This window comes from Crocodylus siamensis, chromosome 11 (genome assembly GCF_052110815.1).
Source record: "Crocodylus siamensis isolate JL-2025a chromosome 11, ASM5211081v1, whole genome shotgun sequence".
NCBI lineage: Eukaryota > Metazoa > Chordata > Crocodylia > Crocodylidae > Crocodylus > Crocodylus siamensis.
Window position 1 is genome coordinate 4,116,575 of NC_143405.1, and position 9,631 is coordinate 4,126,205.

The 9,631-nt window shown below is 47.1% G+C and overlaps 1 protein-coding gene across 1 annotated transcript in view; it reads right to left on the bottom strand.

Annotated features, from left to right (window-relative positions):
- The window catches only part of UBAC1 (UBA domain containing 1), a 29,872-nt gene extending 27,243 nt beyond the window's left edge, over positions 1-2,629 (bottom strand). Inside the window, exon 1 of the mRNA XM_090022057.1 lies at positions 2,354-2,629. Coding sequence (XP_089878183.1) covers positions 2,354-2,491 — 138 coding nt within the window. The 5' untranslated portion in view covers positions 2,492-2,629. The remainder of the gene's footprint in view (positions 1-2,353) is intronic.
- Between the last annotated feature and the right edge of the window lie 7,002 nt (positions 2,630-9,631).

Sequence of the window (9,631 nt, forward strand, 5' to 3'; positions counted from 1 at the left end):
TACAGAAACAGCCCAATTTTGCCCGAAGACAACATCTACCTTGGATGAAGCCAAACCAAATGCTGCTGCTTGCCTTCTTTAAACATGGGAGTGGCTGTGGAGACTACAGGCCCTAGCATGCTATGAGCTAAACAGATGGCCTTTTGGATTAAGATGCAGTACTGAAGGCTGAGACCTGTAAATTCCAAGGGGCTGTGTAAAAATAAGTAGCTGTGGGTCATGTGTGACTGCTATGGATGGATTTAGCTTATTGATCAGCCTTGCTCAAATACAATCACTGCATGTCTACAGGATAAAATGAGTTAGTTTGTGATAACAGCATTTTATGTTATGGGATGTGAAATGTAATCATACACTTCTGGTTTTAACTTCTTGTATTAAAACTGCATCATTGCCAGAAGAAACATCACCTCTGAAACACGTGGATGGTGCAAACTACTGTACAGGGCATCCTTCACACTCTTGAAATCATTTAAAGAGATGTTAAATAACTTGTCCAAGTCACTACAGCCAGTCCTCACCAAACCTGGGATTAGAATTCAGCAATCTCCTGCTGAGACTGTTAGGCTGTGTTGCCTTGGCTCAGAAATGACATCTTCTGGGGCAAAGTGTGATCATACACTGAGATCCAACACATTATTTCAGATTTGTGTCTGAACAGTCCTTACAACTTCAGGATTTCAATCCAGTAGAGCCCTGGATAAGAAGATTATTAACTTTATGACCATGTACACAATAACTGGGCCAACCAGCATGAAGGAACCTTTTGTATTCCAGCCAAACTTCTGCAATGAGACCTTTAAACTTCTCATTTCTGTGCGATCAGTTATCTAAAAGAATCATTGGAATAACTGTAAATGAGTTAAGGGATAGAGGGCAAGAGGCCATCAGGATAATCCACTGGTCCCCCCAAAGGCAATCTACACTATTACTGCACCAATTTGGGAGCACTGTTGTGACATTTGTTTTACCAATGTTATATTCATTCCTGTGTAAGGGTTTAACACACTCATACAAAACAAAATCAGCTTTAAGCACTTGATTTATATATGCAGGAATATCATAAAGCTTGAAGGCTGCGATTTTTCAATTAACACATTGCAAAAGGATTGGTTTACACCATAATCCATAGTGTAATAATAATCTTGGAGGTGGAAGGATTTCTATTGCATGGATGTTCCCCACTACAATTCCCCTTTACACGTCTGTCTGCACTTAAAACAGAGCAAGAAAATGCACAGATACTGCAGTTACTTCAGGGAGTCATCTGAAACCAGTTTACCATTTTCTCCCAGCATAGAGCTGCCAGTCCCCGCCCCCCAGCCATGAATAAAAGACAGACATACCCAACACCAGCCACCCGAATCCCGACCTCGAGGCCCAAAACGACTCCCTTCCTAACCCTGCTCCTCCTCGGCACTTGGAGACCAGCACTCATGGCCTGCAAGGCTCCCCGAGTTTTGGGGGGGGGGGACATTACAGACGTGGCAAAAGAAACAACCGACTAGAGGCACAGTGCACGCTTGAATACCGACTGCACACCGCAGCCGCTTTCCCCTGGCTACAAGCAGCGAGGACTGAGCTGAGCACAGCACCGCAGCAGCCGACACAATCACAAGGCAATCCCCCTTTTTTCAGCTCTGTGCACAAAGGTATTTTTAGCCTCCCCAAAAGCATCTGGGGCCGCCTACAGCTGCGGCTGGGGGCTTCCACTGGGCTGTGCCAGCGTTCTGCTGGGAGCCAAGCTGCAGGATCCTGCCTCGGGTGTCAGGGCCGTGTTGCATCAGGCTCGTCTTATGCACAGTTGAGATGGTTGCACAGGATGGTATGCGCAGGGGTTGGACCGGCCAGCCACTCATGGTCGCACCGATGCTGTACTTGGGGTCAGAAATGAGCCCCTGCCCCCGCAAAACCAGACCCGAAAATAACCCCCCTCCCAAAACCAGGCCCCAAAAAAATCAACCCCCCTCCAAAACTAGACCCCCCCCCTCGAAAAATCAGAACCCCTCAAAAATCAACCCCCCTCCAAAATCAGACCCCCAAATCAGACCACCACTACAAAATCAGCCCCGCTCCAGTCAGACCCCAACATCAGACCCCCCTCCAAAAATCAGACCCCAAAATCAACCCTCCTCTAAAGTCAGACCCCCAAATCAACCTCCCCTCCAAAGTCGGACCCCAAACTCGACCCTGCTCCAAAATCAGATCACCAAATCACCCCCTCTCTCACACACAAAACCAGGTGCACGCGGGGGGGGGGGGTGCATGTGAGAGACGCCCGGGGGCGGGGGGTGTTCCTCGAGCGGTGCCGCCCCCAAGGCAGCAGGCGCGGCGCGCGCGGCCGGTCCCTTACGTGCTTGAGGCAGCGCTCCTTGAGCTTCTCCACCGTGGTGTCCTCCGAGACCTCTTCCAGCCACTCCGCACCCTCCGCGCTGCAGACGTGGAGCCGCAGCACCTTGCCGGCGAAGATCTTCTCCTCCTGCACGAACATCGCCGCCCGCTGCCCCCCTCACCGGCCCAGCGGCATGGCGGCGCCCCCGCCGCGCTGAGGGGCCCCGGCCCCGCCGCCCCGCACGGCTCCTGTCACGGCCACGGCCCCTGCTGAGGGGACCAGCCCAGCGCCGGAAGTCGCAGCCGTGCTGCATGCTGGGAGCTGTAGTTTCCCCCTCAGCCGCCTTGCTCGCGGCCGGAAGTGGCCGTGCACGGGCTGCCGGGAGTTACGGGCACCGTGCTGCCGCCGCCGCCGCCGCCGCCGCCGAGGTGTCCGGTGCTTGTGGGAGTTGTAGTCCCCCCAACATGGAGACTGGAAAGCGCTGCCGTGCATTGTGGGAATTATAGTTTTCCCCTCCAATATGGAGGTGGGGAGTCACTGCGATGCACTGTGGGAAGTATAGTCCCCCTCAACATAGAGGCAGCGGCGAGGGGTTGCTCTGCGGTGCATTGTGGGAATTATAGTTCCCTCCAACATGGAGGCTGGGCGTCACTGCGGTGCATTGTGGGAATTATAGTTTCCCCCAACATGGAAGATGGGAGGCGCTGCGGTGCATTGTGGGAATCATAATTCCCCCCAACATGGCGGCTGCGAGTTCTGCGGTGCATTGTGGGAATTGGAGTCCACCCCCTTGAGGGGTACGGGGGCCTTTCAGACCCCGGGCAGAGTGGGGAGAAGGGGGAGGGATGTTTCCCAGTGCACTGTGGGAATCGCAGTCCTCCCCCCTCCCTGGGCCTACAGCGGGGTCCTGCCAGCTCCCTCCCAGGGATGGGAGCCTGCCCCTTCTCCTCTCCCCAATGTGTGCTAGAGGCTCCCTCCATCCACCTTGCCCCAGTGCACCATGGGAGCCGTAGTCCCTGTCAGACGATGGAGCCCGCCAGGTGCATGCTGGGAGATGCAGTCCCTGCAGGCAAGGTGACTTCATGCATTGTGGGAAGGGCACCCTTCAAAGGGCCTGGTGGCACCCTAGGACCCTGGTTGAGAATCACTGGTGTACAGTGGGGGGGGGGTCTTGTCGCGCTTTTTCACCCTCCAAGTCTTCTGTGGATAACATCCAGCGACATTTCATCAGTGTACCATCCAGTGATATTTCTCTAAGCGCTCAAGAGTGTCCGCTTTGGGTTTCAGTCCCTTCACCCCACACCCGTCCACCTTTGCCGACTTTCAGAAATCTACCTTAGGGACTAAGGTTTATGGTGGCCCCTCCAAAATTAATTATATATATAAATGTTTTGCAATTTCTCAGCTGGTGCAATAAACAGTCTCATCTCTGAACCAAGAGTTGTAGGTTTGTGTATTGCAGGGTTGATGTTGGGGAACGCAGGTCTCAACCGTTGTCCCCCTGATTTAGGAGCATCCTGCTTTACCCTCTACACCACTGCTACCAGCACCGCTTGTGAATCATGTCAGGAAATGGGCTTACGGGCTTTCAGGTAGTGAAACATTGGCTGGGGAATTTTGGATACACAGTGAAAAACATTTGTTTTCCCCCCAGAAGTGAAGAAAATATGTTAAAATACATTAAAATAAGCGGAATGATATTAGAATACACATGCTTTAAGTGAAAATGCAGAACGACAAGTCAGACCAGCTGTAACTTGAAAATATGTTGTCCTAGAATAATTGACTTCAGCTGAATGCAGGAAAACAAAAGACAGTGAGAACCACCTCATTTTTTAACAGAAGAAATAGAGGGAGGACTAATCTGACACCAACAAAAAAAAAGTCAAATATTGTCTCTTGAACGTAGCAGTTGTTAGACCTGAAGCACCGTTCCTGGACGTTCGCAAATGACTGAAAACAGAAGCTTTGCAACTTGATGCATAAAAGGCTCTGACTTTTGTGTTCTCCCATTTCTGCAGTCCATATGTAACTATTAAAAAATAAAGCCATGGTAAAGTTGGATACTGGTCTGTAAACAACATTTGGGAACCTGCTTTCATTGAATGACTCTTTTTGAAGCTGTAGGACTTGATACGAGCAGCTCGATTTAGCCAGTAGGGGGAGACAATAAACTGTATTGAGGACAGAAGAGATGAAGCATTACTGGAAATATAAGATATATTAATACTGCGATTGATTTATTAGAGCAGGGGAGGCATATTCTTATCCTTTCATCCTCTTCTCTTGTTTTTCTTTCACTCCATTGTAAGGTTATTCATTTTGCTCTTCCAGTTGATTTGTGCTGATTATGCCTTTACAAATGAAAAAAAAAGTTCATTTTTCATGTTTCTGGAATTTGATAGTAATATTTTTAGGAGGAAAAAAAACAGATTTAGTTCAGACCATCTCTTTGTTTCCCTTGCATCTGCAAAAACAGTGTTGTGCCAGACGGAAAGATATTCTACAAACACTACATTTACCAAACCCAGAATTAAAACAAAACATAGTATTTAGAGCTAGGTGTCTTCATATGGGCAGCGAAACCCAAAAACTGGTTTTTGATCTTTCTATTGAAGTGACTTCCCAAACTCACACAAGAGAACCAAGGTTTCCTGGCTCTGAGACCCTATTGTAACCAGGAGATGAAACACCTTTTCTTACCTTGCTGCCTGCCTGCACTGAGACATTTTTTACCCTCCCCTTGTCTCGATCCTCCGCTGCACCTGGGGCTTGCTTTACTAACTTTCTTCCACCCTTTCTCCGTCTTGTTTATTTAGACTCTGTCTCTCATTCATTACACATCACTTCGTCACAGTGCCACAGGGCCCTGATTTTAGGTGGGGCCTCTACATGTTAATGTAACATAAATACATATTTTTAATTAGCGTAGGGCCAATCTCAGGAAGAAGAGATTCTAGTGTGAAACACTTCCCTATGAACATGATGCACTCTTCCCAGGACCTGTTACATGCAATATGGGGCAGGAAATTTTACATCTCTGTGGAGTTACAGCTGCACCTGACCAAGAATGGGATTTGACTTTGGTGTTGCAGTGCACAGTGATCATTTGACTCCATGAAATGCAAATGACTTCCTACAAGCCACTTCCTGCTAATGCTGATGCATTTGCCTCCGCTTATACCTACCAAAATTGGAGGTGTTTTTAGAGAGCAGCCTTTGTTCTGAGGTTTCAAAGTACAGGAAAAACTCCCACCCTTTGTAAAAAAGCAACATGCCAAGAAAAGCTACTGGTAACATATATACCCTGCCTGATAGTATACCCACCAGCAGACCAGGCCAGATCTTTGCAAGGTAGAGATTTCACATCTCTGTCTTTACATGATAGAGAGTACCCCTCCTTCCACAGCTCTCTAACACTTACCCATTTGAATTCTAAAAAGAAGGGAGATGCCTTATTGCTTTCCAGAGTCACATCCCACTGGGTATTATTTAGAGAATATTATATATTTGCCTGCATCACAAAAATATCTGGGTGCATCCATAGGCATTTAAAAAAACCCATCTCTCTTGGTGCCCAAAATCAAGCGTTCCTTACTCTGGACAATAAATCCCAATTGCACCATTAGCCCAAGTCTCCAAGCCAAAGAAAACAGATGCATTTTGGACTCTGTCCTGAAGGCCAACACACCACAAAAGGGAGTAAACTTCCCCTTAGCCACCTCCCATCAGCTTTAGGGAAAGGCTGCCAGACCCTTGCAGCTCACAACAGGTCCCCTTTCCTTATGAATGACCGGTGCTACACGCCATCAACCATCAGGCTATTTGAGCATGCTATGTGGTGTTCCCTGTCCATGCATACATTGGGATTCCCACTGTTATGAACACGAGATCAAAACGGAGTGAAAAGCCGACCTTGCAATATTATGCCCTGCTTTTTAGAAGCACCTTTCCCTTGTGTTCCCCCATGGCAACAATGCCATTAAACCTTTCCCGGCAGCGACTGTCACTGCTGGTCGGTAAAATAATAGGTGCAAAAAACAGCAGAACTTTGTAGCTTTTCTTGGGGCATTGCCCGGCACCTTGGCCTGGGCAGGCAGCTCTTGACCCGTTCCTGTTTTCTTGGTAGAGGTGAGGGGCAGGCGGAGGGGATCTGAACTTCACCTCTCCCTGCCCCTCTCCGTGGTGCTGAAACACTGGCTTTTCTCCGAGCCTGTCCACACACTGGGGGCCTGATCGGACACCCACTGCAGGCCAGACTTCTCATAAACTTCAGTAGGAGGTCCACTAGTCACATTAACTTTTATTAGGCCAGCTCAAATAGTTGGAAATTTATTTACTTTTTGCAAGGTTTCAGGTATAAATACCCTTCGTCAGGCTGAGGAAGTGTCTGCAGTTGGTCTGTGCTCAGGCTATCTGCAGAGGCTTCCTCAGCCCGATGAAGGGTATTTATATCTGAAAGCTTGCAAAGATTTTTTTCCAACTATTTGAGCTGGTCTAATAAAAGCTATTACACTGACCCAACGAACGTTGTCTGCCGATGTCCTTAGACATCCTATATATACAACCTATAGCCATTAGTCTTGTTAGACACTTGGTTCCCATCATATTCTTTACATTTTTAGCTGTTAATTATGTCCTACTGCTGTGGACTGATGTTTGCAAGACCCAGGGTGGCTGCCAGACACAGAATCAATCGAACCCCTATAGGAACCACCGCTCACACTTTTGTTATTATCACCATTATTTTTTGTTCAATGCGACTTTTACTAGTTACACAGCCCTGGGAGAACTGAAAACCTTGTGTCTGAATCAGCAGTGCAACTCACTGAAATCCTAGCCCTTTCTCTCCCCTAAGAAGGGAGCAAACAGTGGATTACATTCAGAGATATTTAAAGGCAATAAGGCAGCACTCAGGTTTCTGCATGGGCCTAAATTGAGCTGGGAGCTATGTCTGAGTCCACGATTCGGTGGAGTTTCATACAACCATCCAGCTGTTTTATCAACAGAAATCATTGCAGAGCGAGGAAACTTTCTGGAATGGCAGCAGTGAAAATGATTTTTCTGCCCATTTCTTGCATACGGACACCATTTGCTAAATGGAAGCGGAACAGAATGGTTTGTTTTCATGCTTTGAATGCAGCCCCTGTTGTTCTGATAAAATGTATCCATAAAAGTGCAAATACAAGGCAATCTGACTGCTGATGGATAGTACATCATCAAAGCTCAAGGACTGCCAGCATTTAAAAGTATTCTGCTTAAATGAGGGACATTACTTGCTTTCTCTGCACTTAAGTAGCATAAATAAACAATTTATGTGTATTATGTTAATATTGTCCCAATCCAAAGGAATCAGTGTACAATGTTTAACCTGCTTTTTATGACTGATGTGCCATGCTTGAAAACTGAGTGTGGGGAAAAGGAATGATGGAAATCAAAGTCTCTTTTCCTTTGACAAATGGCTTCTCTTGCTGAATTATTTTCCGTGATTTCTTCCAGCCTCGGTTATCTCCCTTGTTCCTGAGATTAGGCTAAATCCTACTGCAGAAAGCTGTAAAACTCCCATTGATTTGGCCTGGAGGCTGCTCTAAATTGCACTGAAGGACAAGACCAATACAGAAGGGGGAGCTTATGGGTCACCTCGCTTTGCAGGACCTTCTTGGGCTATGTGGTAGGCTGCTCTATTGTAGTTGGGCACTGTACATCTTGGCACAGATGCAGTGATATCACCTTATGATGGTCCCAACAGCTGCCAAGAGCTGGTTATGCCTGCCTGGATCTGTGCCTTGCCTCTCCTGCAACTTAGAGCACTTTTCAGCTGGTGCACTGGAAGTTGCTTGCAGATAGCAGAGCAACCTTAAAACTGCTCTGAGTGCCTTGTGAGATGACCACTTCCCTTTCTCTCACCTCATGCCATGCTTGCTCCCATTTCCAACAGGGAATTTGTAGCAAGCCTATGCTTCTTCATGCAGTCTGAACAGAGTGGGAGCAAGAACCAGCCTCTTCCTTACGGCCTCTCTGATTATACATGAATGTACCGACTGCTGGAAGGTCACCATGTATTTCAAGACTTCGGCATGACACATCTGTCCTGATGGTTTTGAGAGCAGCAATAAGGTAGCGGAAGGGATAACAAGACAGACCTGCTTGCCTCAAATCAAATGATGCTCCCCTCAGACAGGATAAAAGGGTAGAGAACTTTCCCTATGCAATATTTTTCTCTGTAATATGTTTTGACAATTTAATTTAGAAGTCATAGAGTAGCGCAGACAAAGTCACCTGGTGGGTGGACATCGGAGAGTTCAGTTGCCTTTGTGATGAATTGGTGATAGTACAGAAATGACAAAATAACACAGGGGGAACACAGAGGGGGCTGGCAGCGCTGTCGGCAACATGCAAAGGATAAATTGAACACTACACCTCATTTAGGGCTCCTCAATAGTCTTGGGCATCCTAACATAATTTATGAACTGCAATTAGCATTTTATTATGGATAGTGCTCAAACTGCTTAGGTATCTCTTGGTTTCAGGTTTTGCAAGAGTTGCACGGTGAAGTTTTTGTAACTGTAAGATACCTACTTATTAAAATTAAAGCAATAAATATGCCCTGGCTGTTGCTCCGGCTCAGTTACTTTGCAGGGGTTACCGGTATGAATGCCTTGCAGAAGGCTGCCATTGGTGCTCTGACAACCTTGCATTGGATTATAATCATTTCTTTCCTAGCCCTGGGTCAAACCAGCACCCTTCTGTATGGATGCCTTATATCCCCCATGTCTTTCACAAGCAATGTGTCTTGAAATGCTAGGTCAGGAACAAGAGAGAGAGAGCCATGGACCTGGCCAGCAGTCCCAATGTGGAGTCTACTCCGTATTCCCTAGTATTGAACCCCTCCCTGCCATGGAAGAGGCTCTGTTCACTTTCAGCTTCCACCGGTTGTGAGCTTTATTTAAATGCTATGGTCATCCTGAATCTTGAAGGAATCTTGAAGGAACATTTTCAGTTATCTTTGGAATTAGGATGTTAAAAGATGTGTGTGTAAAATGGAAGGTACTAAGGTTAATCGCTCCTATTTTGACTTATGGTCCAAAGAATCTGGAAATGTCCATCTTTTCAAAACCCTGAGGATGGAGCATGCATTTTCCTTGTTCCTTACTTTACTTCTTGGCTTGCCAAGGGGGCAGGGATTCCCAGCTCTCAGTGCTTGTTCTCTTTTGCTTAGTGAGGGCAGGGAGACAATTCACTAATACTTTTTTCTCCTGTTCTCAGTGGGGGCAGATGAGAGAACAAGGATCAACGGGC